The sequence below is a fragment of the Euleptes europaea genome, chromosome 10 (assembly GCF_029931775.1).
Source record: "Euleptes europaea isolate rEulEur1 chromosome 10, rEulEur1.hap1, whole genome shotgun sequence".
In the NCBI taxonomy this organism is placed as follows: Eukaryota; Metazoa; Chordata; class Lepidosauria; order Squamata; family Sphaerodactylidae; genus Euleptes; species Euleptes europaea.
Window position 1 is genome coordinate 1,278,494 of NC_079321.1, and position 12,360 is coordinate 1,290,853.

The 12,360-nt window shown below is 48.0% G+C and overlaps 1 protein-coding gene across 1 annotated transcript in view; it reads right to left on the reverse strand.

The window, feature by feature from the left end:
- JAG1 (jagged canonical Notch ligand 1) overlaps nt 1-12,360 on the reverse strand; it is a 56,920-nt gene that overhangs the window by 31,970 nt on the left and 12,590 nt on the right. Inside the window, exon 2 of the mRNA XM_056856391.1 lies at nt 9,798-9,849. Coding sequence (XP_056712369.1) covers nt 9,798-9,849 — 52 coding nt within the window. The remainder of the gene's footprint in view (nt 1-9,797; nt 9,850-12,360) is intronic.

Sequence of the window (12,360 nt, forward strand, 5' to 3'; positions counted from 1 at the left end):
TCCAGGCTAGAAGAAACTCAAAACCAAAGCGAGACGCACAACTAGCAATTAGAGGGTGGTAGAAAAACCTGGTGCTTCTGCCCGCGCTCCGTTCCGATTAGCCATCTATTAATATGGTGTCCTTTCACACAGTATTTATGAAGCCCCCGGGCTGTATGCAGGAGCCGGGCTGCAGCGGCCTGTTGACCCTCCACGGGCCGGGTGCCAGCAGAGTTGCAGACAAGCAGGTCTTAGCGAGACTGCTGCCTGCCTCTGGAGCACCGCAGCGGAGCACCGTGGTCTTCCCTTCCCAGAAGCGACCCACTTTTCATTTTATCTACCAAAACAAAAACACGCACATGTGTTAAAATTACCCCCCTTTAAAAGACTCTTTGGGACTTTTGAAGTTGATTAAGAGATCTATGTAAACAGCACATCATTTCCACCCGCCAGGGGGGCTCAGTTCCTAGGCATCCCCCCTCCCAGCTTTCAAAGGGAGCCTCCCCCACCCCCACAAGCCCTAATATTTCACATTTGCTTGGAACATTGTATATATCTGTGGTATTTCACTTTGTTATTCAGTCTCGTGACTTCGACGCTCTGACACTGCCTTATGAGGTGCTTGCTGCTAGCGGCACTTGGCTCCCGCACGAGAAAGTCTCCCAAAAGGCAGCTGAAGAAACACAGAGCAAGAAGGGAGAGAGGAGAGGAGGCCGCCCTTCCTCAGCGGGCAACAGGGCAGACACAGTTAAAAGGTGGCCAAGAGCACCATTAATCCAAAGTATTAAATGCAACTAAGAATCACAATAATGCAAAAAATAAAATAAAATATTGGTCCACAAATAAAATAAAGAGATGTAAGGCCAGCTACTTCCAGAGGGTGATACACACACGCTTGCGGGACCCATCTCTCATTTATGTTTGCCCTTTCCACTCCTGTATATTATCATGAATCCTGGGAAGCACATGCTACCTGTGCATATAGCCTCAGCATATGTGAAAAGGATATTGCAGAGCTTGAGAAGGTGCAGCAAAGAGCAACCAAAATGATCAGGGGACTGGAGCAACTGCCCTATGAGGAGCGGCTAAAATGCTTAGGGGTGTTTAGATTGGAAAGAAAGAGGTTAAGGGGAGACATGATAGAGGTCTTTAAAATTATGCATGTTATGGAGAGAGTGGACAGGGAGAAGCTTTTCTCCCTCTCTCATAATACTAGAAGGCGGGGTCATCTGATGAAGCTGGAGGGCAAGAGATTCAAAATAGATAAATTGATTTCTTCACACGACACATGGTTAAATTGTGTAACTCCCTGCTCCAGGATGTGGTGATGGCTGCCAATTTGGATGGCTTTAAGAGGGGACATATTCATGGAGGATGGGGCTATCCATGGCTACTAGTAAAAATGGATACCAGTCATGATGCATACCTGTTCTCTCCAGGATCAGAGGAGAAGGCCTGTTAGGTGCTGGGTGGACCACAGGCAGGAGAACCTGTTGTCACGAAATCATATTTCTAGGCAAAACATGTGAACCAAGGAGATGCTCAGATCACAGGTGATTTACGGCTCTTTCCTATACTTTTAAGATGCCACATGAACATGTTGGGAGCCATCTTGTACCTAGTCAGATCTTCGGTTCGTCTTTAGCCCAATAAGTTCACCCTAACAGGCAAGCTCTCTCGGAGACATCTGGCAAAGAGCTTTACCAGACTTGCTACCTGAAATCCTTTTAGCTGGAGATTCCGGGGGTTGCCTTGAAGACCTCATATTTGTAGACTTGCGTGGCCTCTACCTTTCCTACAGTGAACTTAAGATGCCTAAAACGAAATACACAAAGGGAACCCATCCAAGAGGAATCTTGTAATCGAGAAATTGCTGTCTGATCATTATGAACGGGTTTGTTCTAAGAGAACTAGAACCACAGCCTGTGGCAAAAGGAGGCTCAGGAACACTGATGCCGGCAACTTTCTTCTTCAGGGGGGCCTGAATGTTAGGAAATGCCCCCAGCCCCAAGTCTCTGTGCAAGCACACATCACAGTGCAGGGTAGGTGTCCCTCCACAGGTGAAGGGAGAGAAACAGCAGAGCCTGAGTTCAGGAACAGAGGAAGAAGCGCACACTCAAATGAGTTGGCTGAAGTACCTTGGAGTGCAGATCTCTCTGTCTTATGCAGTATCTTTCTTGGTGACAACATCTCCTTCCCTAATAGTGTTGGTATTTCCAGGGCCAGATCACAGATGGAAGCCAACTGGATCGTCTCTCTCCCTATGCCCTGTGCTTCTGGGTGCAGAATCAGGGACGTGGAAGCCCAACTTAAAAGTGGGTTGTGTATGCAGGTGTCGCCAACGACATCTCACGGCCGTTCCTGAAAGTGACATCCACATATAGAGGATGGTGCCGAGTTGTTTTCTGTTGCCCCAGAAGGTCGGACCAAAACCAACGGGTTTTGGAACGGCCAAGTGTGGTAAGCTCTCCTTCCCTGGAGGTTTTTAAGAAGAGGTTAGATGGCTGGACTAGATGACCTTGGTGGTCCCTTCCAACTCTATGATTCTATACACAGCCTTGTTCACACTTCTGTGCCTTGACATCATCCTCTGCTCAGTGACAGCTGAAAGGAATCACAAGAGGAAAAAATGGAGGAGAAAACCTCCATGCATGACCTCCCTCCCCCACTCCAGCATCACTAGCCAACTATAAGCTACCACACAGGAAAAAAGCAGACGCTCTCGCGTATCCAATTTGGTCTGATTTTCCACATATTCTTCCTTTTCCTTCCTCCCGCTCACATCTTGGCAACGGCGGCCAACCAAAGGAAATTAGTTCAGAGCTCTGCAAACCGGCCATTACTAGGCCGCAGAGATGGAAGGTCAACCACTCGCAATCCCGTGGCGGCAGACAAACGTCCAGCCGATCAGCCAAGCGGCCGAGAGAGGAAAGTGATCTCGACGCTTCCCGTTCTTCAAGGAGGAATCACATGCTTCGAATTTAATTTTTTTTAAAAAAAGGAATAGAAGGAATTACAGCGGACAGAAGCTGAATGAGAACAGGGAGCTGTGGAGAATATTTCGGATGAAGCTCGTCAGGCGAGCTCATGCATACTGCTTTAGGAAGTCAAGATGCTGCCAAAACCTCTGCGCAGCTTCGCTTCTGCGGTGCAGCTTAATTCTATTATGCTATTGCCTCTGCACTCACACAGCAGAGAGGCGAGCATTGCAATCCTAAGCGGAGTTAAGTCCACTGAGGTCAGTGGGCTAAGAAGGGTGCAACTCTGCTTAGGACCGCACTACAACCTAGGCTACAACAGCCTGACTCGGCACCAGCTGCAGACTCCGGCTTTTGGGAAGAGGAGCTGGTGGTGAAGGGGCTGAAAAGATGGAGGAGATGCGACAGGAGACAGGTGATCATCGCCAGAATGTCCTGGCGTACACCCGCGCTTGGCCATTCCTTTTGTCAGCAGCTCTCCAGGGACATTGGTTTTTAACTAGAGGGGCCGGTGATGGAAGCTTCTGCGTACAAAGCATTTACCCTACTGCCCAGTCATGGCCCCTCCCACGGACGCTGCTCAGGAGCCCCCAGAAGATTAATTTTTAAGAGATGCTGATGCTTCCACTTGCCTGGAAGCCCTCCCCCTTTCATAGGAAAGATGGAGAAGCTGGTTGTGGTCCCTCAGTCCCTCTTCAATAATCATGCATACAGTGCCAGCGTGGTGTGGTGGTTAAGAGCGGTGGACTCTAATCTGGTGAACCGGACTGGTTTCCCCACTCCTCCACATGAAGCCTGCTGGCTAGTCACAGTTCTTTCACAACTCTCTCAGCCTCACCTCCCTCACAAGGTGCCTGTTGTGGGGAGAGGAACGGAAGGTGAATGTAAGCCGGTTCCATCCATCCATCCATCCCCCACTTTTCTTCCATCATGGAGCTCAAGATGATATACAGAGGTGGGGGCCTTTCATGCAGGCAGACACATCTGATTTATGGTGACCTCAAGGCAAGACACCTTCATAGGTGGTTTGCCATTGCCTGCATCTGCACCATGACCCTAGTATTCCTTGGAGGTCCCCCATCTAAATATTAGCCAGGGCTGGGGATGAGTGTGTGTGACTGGCTCAAGTTCACCCAGCAAGTTTCCCTGGTGCGAGTGGGGATTCGAACCTGGGTTTCCCAGGTCCATGTCTGACACCTTAACCACTACACCACGTGGCTCTCACAGGTACTGACTAGACCCCTACATACTGCAGACTTACTAAAGCACATGCCTTCTTACTGCACTACTATTCGTTTTCCAGTTGAAGCTCAGCGTTGGAAAAAAACCCTGACCTGACTGGCACAGGGTTAATCCAAATCTCAAAAGACAAGGAGGGTCAGCCCCGGTTAGTACTTGGATGGGAGATCACCAAGGAAGTCCAGGGTTGCTGCACAGAGGCAGGCAATGGCAAACCACTTCTGAATATCTCTTTCCTTGAAAACCCTACAGGGTCACCATAAATTGGCTGCGACTGCACTTAATTAGTGGCCCTAATCTGGATGGCCCAGGCTAGCCTGATCTCATTAGATCTCAGGAACTAAGCAGGGTTGGCCCAGGCTAGGACTTGGATGGGAGATTACCAAGGAAGTCCAGGGTAGATACACAGAGGCAGGCAACAGCAAACCACCTCTGAACAAACATCTCTTACATTGAAAACCCAATGGGGTTGCTAGAAGTTGGTTGTGACTTGACAACACTTTCTACCACCACCACTGTTGCCCCAGAAGGTTGGACAAGAACAGGTTGAAATTAAATCAAAAGAGTTTCTGTCTAGACATTAGAAAATTCTTCCTAACAGTTAGAGCGGTTCCTCAGTGGAACAGGCTTCCTCGGGATAATGCTGATTCTATGACCTTAGGCAGATCATGAGAGGGCGGGCACCTTGGCCATCTTCTAGGGAATGGAGTAGGGGTCACTGGGTGTGTGTGTGTGGGGGGGGGGGAGAGATAGTTTGGATTTCCTGCACTGTGCAGGGCGTTAGACTAGATGACCCTAGTGGTCCCTTCCAACTCTATGATTCTATGATTCACTGAAAAAAAAACAGTTTCCCTACTAAGGCCTAGTGAGCCCCCAACTCAAAGTTTTGTGGTACCTTAAATCAAAATGACAGTCATGCTAGGAAAAGTTGAGGGTAGCAGGAAAAGAGGAAGACCCAACAAGAGATGGATTGACTCAATAAAGGAAGCCACAGCCTTCAATTTGCAAGATCTGAGCAAGGCTGTCAAAGATAGGACATTTTGGAGGACTTTAATTCATAGGGTCGCCATGAGTCGGAAGCAACTTGACGGCACTTAACACACACACACAAATCAAAATGAAGACTAATCTTCCAAAGTAAGCTTCATGGAAATTTTTAGTGAGTGGATTTGCACTTATCAGATCAGAGATCAATGTGTCATTAGTCAAACAAAGGATAGCTGGGCGTGTCTGAAGACATACTAAGACAGGGTAAGGTGCCCAGGAATGGCCCCTGAATGTAGATTGTTCACATCCCTCAGAAAAGCCGTCTCTAGGATGATTATGGACACGAGTTTGTTCCGTCTCCAGTTCTTCCAAAATCACTTCTCCCTCCCTGCCTCCAAACACACAACAATTCCAAACTCCTTCCATGGCCAAAGGAAAAACGCCTCTCCTGCAACACCACAACCACCAATAAAACCGCTGTTCCACTGGTTTCAAGCACGTTGAAGGAATGAAATATTAGTGCCAGTGTCGGGCTGTAACCAGGGAGAAAGTCACATAGAATATCCCAGTTGGAGCAGAAACCAAAACCACAAGAAATACTATGAGCAGTAAAACAGGATTAGGCAAAAAACAAAGCCCCCACAGGAAACACTAATATGCTGATAACTACTCTTCCAAGAAGAAATTGTGCAGAGTCTACCTCTCCATCTTCTTCTGTCCTCCTATAAGGGGTTGCCATAAGTCGGCTGTGACTTAACGGCACTTTACACACACATAGTAGCAACACTGACACAAAACAAATCTCGGAGCATGTTCTTTGGACACACTTCAATCCTGCCTTCAAACGAACTGCCAGACACACTACTCGCCAATCAAACACCAGACTTTGGCCTGGATGGTCCAGGCTAGTCCAATCTCATCAGATCTCAGAAGCTAAGCTGGGTCAGCCTTGGTTAGTACTTGGATGGGAGACCACCGAGGAAGTCCAGGGTTGCTACAGAGGGAGACAACAATGGAAAACCACCTCTAATCCTCTCTTGCTGTGAAAACTCCGAGGAGTTGCCTCACTTTAAAAAGGGTGTGGACAGAATCGAGAGGGTGCACAGGAGAGCGAGGAGGAAGATCTGGGGCCTGAAGACCAAGCCCTGCGAGGAAAGGCTGAGGGACTTGGGGATGTCCCGTCTGGGGAAGAGGAGGTTGAGTGGGGGACAACATGATTGCTCTCTTTAAGTATTTGAAGGGCTGTCACTACTTAGAGGAGGGCAGGGAGCTGTTCCTGTTGGCAGCAGAGGACAGGACTCGCAATAACGGGTTTAAATTATGGGTGGAAAGGTACGGGCTGGATATTAGGAATTGGTTTTTTACAGTAAGAGTTGTTCAACAGTGGAATCGGCTTCCTCAGGAGTTGGTGAGCCTCCCCCTCACTGGCAGTCTTCAAGAGGAGGCTGGACAAGCACCTGTCCGGGATGCTCTAGGCTGATCCTGCATTGAGCAGGGAGTTAGACTAGATGGCCTCTGTGGCCCCTTCCAAATCTAGTATTCTAAGCCAGCTGTGACTTGATGGGCCCTTTCCACCCACATCTGTCAAGCACCGGATGAAGGTGTTTAAAGTCTTGCCCTTTTGGTACCTCTCCCTTTGCTTGGGAAAAGTTAACAAGGCCCACCGTTAACTAACATTTTGTCCTTGGCTGGAGATGGAGGAGGCGGGCGTGAGGAAGAGAGTCAGCCGGGAAGAGCAACTTCAGCCTTCAGCCTTCCAGCGCCTTCCTCAAGAGGTCCTTCAAATTCTCATCTGCTCACACGTTGATTCTCGGCCACGGGCTGGCTGCTGCGTTCAGACAACTCAACGGACTGCAGCTTCCGTAGCCCAAGAATAAAATTAAGAAACGAAGAAGCTCGTCCCCTGATGCTAACTGGGAGGTGGGGGGTGGGGAGGCGCTATATTTAGATTGAACAAAAGTGCTATTTGTTTCTTGCTTACAAACCAGACTTAAACTAGGGGCTTCCTGGAAGCAAGCGGTTGGCCAGCGCCGATAAAACAAAACAAAAACAGACTAGATGTATTCTTGGTCTGACCCGCCATTACCTTTTTACAGGACCTTATTTGAGGACAGGTTATACATCCGTTATGTTTTTAAACTTCTTAATTGACAATCTTAAATGACATATTACATTTTTAAAAATCTGTGTTTGCCAGAGTTTGGAAGATAAGGAAAAATGCACATCCCTCTCGGTATTTCTATAAAGAATTCCTATTGACATTAAAATGGGTTGGAACATGAAGTACCTTAATTCTTAATAGAATAAAAAACTGTTAAAAAGGAGAAATGTACTAGTCACTGTTTTAAGTTCTATACAACATGGTACAAGTTTCATATTGGCAGACAAAGCTACACGCTAAGACGAACGCAGTGTGGGGGTCACTTGGGTGACCCCATTAAAACACAAAAATGCAAGTTTAATCACGAACATGTGCAAGTCCACGTTTAATCTCGGTCAGACATGTTGTTCTGAAAATGCATCTTGGCATTTTTGTTGGAAGACAACTTTGTCTCCAGAATGTTCGGAGAAATAAAGGATTCATTGTGAAGCCTTGGAAATTTCTGTTTCATGAAATAAAGATGAGATCTATTCAAAAGCAGAGATAGCACAGACTCCCCAATGAAAAGAACTTCGGACCCTCCCGCAAACAAGAGCTTCCTTTGAAAGGCAGGCATTTCCCGACAAGAGTCAATGCAGCAGCACCTGTGAGAGAAGGCCTGCATAAATATACATATCAAATGATGCCCATCCACCCAGTGCCAACAATGGGCAATCCTCTGGAGCTCTAGAACCAGAGCTTTCTTGCACACGGCGATACTGCCAAGGAGGACCAGGAGAGTAAAACTAAGCAGGTCTACTCAGAAGTCGGCCCGATTTTTATTCAGTGGGGTTTGCTTCCGGGAAAAGCATTCTTCGGACTGCACTGTTACTTTACTAGTGAAATAATCTTATTTAATTAGATGGGATCTATTTGGACAGGCAGGTGTGTCACAGAGGGGCAGTCTTCACAAAGATCACGAATCCACGGACACAGCTGAAAAGGGCAAGAGCTTAATAATAAGTCAGCCCACTTCTTGTCTTATAAATATTTAATGTTGGCTTGTTTTGTTTTTAAATTTGTTTAATCCTCAGCAGTATATAGTGATATTTTTACTGAATCGTCATTAAGTCTCTCTTGGCCTCCCATGTGTAAGCATAGTGGCTAAGAACATAACTGGATTTCCCAACCTACTCGCTCAACTGGGGCCACAACCATACTGGGTGGCCTTAGGGACGCCGGTCTCCCCATCTCAGCAACATCTCCCGACTCCCGCTGCTCATGGATAACAACGGGCTTACGGGATTCCTTCAAAGACAAGAAGAACCTCGTATACAGCTAGAAAACTGTATATACCTGAGGATTTCTAACAACACAATCCGGCTAAACCACTGAGATCCATCTTAGTGACTGAGCCTGTCGGAAAAGCTGGCCTCAAGAGCTGATCGTTTAAGACACCCTTGAAAACAGGCTCTGCCAAGGGGGACCTTCAGCGCTTTGAAAAAAATCACGAGATGCACAACATTTGTGGTAAAAATGTTCCAGCAACGGCAGCGAGATTCTGAAAGCCATTTACTTTTGACTCGAAGCCAACCTTCCAACATTCACAGAAAGGCTGAAAGCAACGTGAAGTTTTAAACATCGAAGGTGAAGTTCTCCAGACTTTGCGCTCCCTGGGAAGGCCTGCCAAAGGCCAAGAATTACGGGAGGTTGCAGACACAACCTGACCTCTCTATCAGAAAAGACATTGATGGACGTCCCTTTAAAACAGGCAGCTTTGATCTACTCGGGTACGCAACCTTTTCACAGCCTCCCTGCCAGTTTTCTACCATACGATCATCCTGGTTGCTGCAGCAGCTGTGGCTTATAGACTGAACCCATTGATACTATTCACATGACAGACAACTCTGTTCTTCACACAATGCATAGTTAAATGGTGGAGCTCCCTGCCCCATGATGTGGTGATGGCTGCCAACTTGGAAGGCTTGAAGAGAGGAGTGGACATGTTAATGGAGGAGAGGGCTATCCATGGCTACTAGTCCAAATGGATACTAGTCATGATGCATACCTATTATCTCCAGGATCAGAGGAGCAGGCCTATTATGGTAGGTGCTGTGGAATACAGGCAGGATGGTGCTGCTGCAGTTGTCTTGTTTGGGGCTTCCTAGAGGCCCCTGGTTGGCCGCTGTGTGAACAGACTGCTGGACTTGATGGGCCTGGGTCTGATCCAGCAGGGCTTTTCTTGTGTTCTTATGTTCACTACGTGCAAATATGACCATCAAATTTGCAGGAGGAATTGACACCAGTATTCTAGGCGATCTGACCATTTGTGGATCTTCTGAAGGACCTCAGGAAATGAAGGCCAAGAGGCAAGGAAGGAAAGCCAAGATAGGCCTGTTCCACACCTATTGGCCCTTTTCCATAAACACATGCCACACTGATCTAGAAATTGCCTGAAGGCATAGCTCCTGTGTGCGCTATCTGCTTTTTAAAAAAAATGGCAGGAAAGGACAAAACAAAACATGCATACTTACTAATACTGTCGTTATTGTAATCCCAGGCTTCCACCAGCAACGTGTAGGATCTCTGCAAAAGAGTAACAGATACCCGTTAGTATTTCATAGTCAGGCACTCGCTTGGTCAGAGGTGTTACCACAGTTTAAAAGCACTTAACGGGGGGGGGGGGGCACCACCACCAAGGCATCTTCTTTAAGATTACTTGTGCACACTGAAGAGGCAATAGATTACTGCCCAGACAAATGGGATCCTTCTCACAGCTGCTTAAGCTACCTGATCCAGCCTGACTCAAGCGATTTAAGGTGAAAGGTCTCTTTATCTTTGTCATCACTAATGCATCTTACATACTTAACCAGGAAGTTCAGCATTCACAGGTTGATGCCTACTTAGCGGGGTTTAAATGTTAAGCACAGTGGTAGAGGGAAAATGCTTCCCAGAAGGAAGACAATTTTGTTGGGAGGAGAGGGAGAGAAAGGGGCCAACATTCACAAAATATCAGCATTCCCCATTCAGAAAAAAAAAGCCCCCACCAAGCTGGGTTGCTAGGATTGCACCGTCAGCATTCAGAAGCTCCAAAGAGCTGCTTTTCAGCACCCCCCTTTGAACGCTTTGTCTGCCCGAAACCATCGCGGCTCCCACAAGTATCAGGTAACTAAGGAAAGGAACAGATGAATTGGGAAAGGGGAAGAGGGGAGGGAGGGAAATGGACAAAGAGGCCTTAAAAGAGAAAAAAAAGTGAGCGCACTCTCCCCCTCCCCTTATGGGGAAAGAGGGACGGAATGAAAGAATTGCACACTATTGCACAATTGGGGGCTATTGCACCCCTGGGGGGGGGATACTGCACATTTGGGAACTCATCGGTTTTCTCCTGAATGCCAGGCCCCGAACACTACCCACCGGACGCACCCATTCAGGCTGGAAGGATGCCAGCTATTTTAGCTATAAGCCTCTTTTTATTTCTAACCTAGACTGGGCAGGCGATGTTTGAAAACTGGTAGGGTTATTCCCTCTTCGTCATATCCTGACCCTCTATTTCCACAACAGCACAATGCTTCCATAACTCCGTGGAGTTCAAAAGTTTAATTTAAGCGGGACCCCCCCACACACACACACTCCCTAAATTATTCTATAAGGAAAAAACTTTGCACGTTGCCGACTTGCTTTTAACTGCAGAGCGCCAGAGCCAGGGTGGCATCGGGGAAATTGAAGCCCCACTAAGCCATGAAATCCTCTGGAGGACCTCAGCCCCCTCTTGCGCTGTCTCTCTCTCTCTCTGCCTCTCCTACCTCACTGGGCTGTTGTGAGAATGACATGGAAGATACCATCAGTATCCCAACCTGACAGAGGGAGTGGGCAACCAAAGTGTATTTAGGTGGGATATGCCACTGCTAATCCAAAGCCATCTACAACCAACGAATGTACCAGCGTGGTGCAGTGGTTAAGAGCGGTGGTTTGGAGTGGTGGACTCTAATCTGGAGAACCGGGTTGGTTTCTCCACTCCTCCACATGAAGCCAGCTGGGTGACCTCGGGCTAGTCACACTCTCTCAGCCCCACCCACCTCACAGGGTGTCTGTTGTGGGGAGGAGAAAATAAGGTGATTGTGTGCCGGTTTGATTCTTCCTTAAGTGGCAGAGAAAGTTGACATATAAAAACCAACTCTTCTTCTTCTCTTTAGTGGAAAACACAAGTCCCTGGGTTGGATCCCGCTCTGAGGAGGCAGGGGACCCCCAGAAACGTGGGAACACGACTCGGGATCCAACCCATTGCTCTTCATTCATGCTCTGAGAGCCAGTAAGCATCCTCTTTACGGGACACCAGTGGAAGGAAAGCCGTGCCGTCCGGGGCCCTCGCCACGCCTCAAAGACCCTCAGCGTGGGAGACTGGAGAAGGCATTTAAGTAGTTTAAAAAAAAAACCCTCACGAAGAGCCCCTCTAGTCCTGGGAAAAGTCAGCGCTTTCACGGTTTGAGAGTCCATTCCTTGTTTTGTTCACAAGGACCTTGAGGGGCCAGGCGCTTAGTGCACCTGGTCAAAGACGACCGCAAGCCGGCCTTCGCAGGATCCCGCAAGGCCACACCTGGAGAGAAAGTGCCAAGTCCTCCAGTGACCAGGTGTGAACATGAGGTCGTGGTAGCCGTGTGGGAGGGAAGCAGCTCTTCGGGTGTTGAACTCGGGGCAGAAAGAACCAACGCTGCCACTCAAAAAGAGCTTAACGTTGCCTCTTGCCACTGTTAGCCGTCGCCATCCCGCCATCCTGCCGGGGCGGCAGAAGGGAATTAAATATAGCCAGAAACAAACAGCTTCCGTGAAAGAAAAGCACACAACCGCAAGGTGTAGGCATAAGGCCGAGCTTTGTGTTTGTGTGCGCATGTGTGTGTTTTAAGTCAACAGCAAATGCATTTCTCACGACTTCGCTCAGCGTGCCGCCTCTGAATGAAGGGGGGGGGGAGAGCCAGGTTTTTTGGGAGTGTTTTTTTTTTTAAATAGACACAGTTTTGGACGACAGCCTAAATATGTTTCATATTGAAAGCAGACAAGGATTCCATTGCGTTCCCTGATAACTGTGGGAAAATGCCTCGA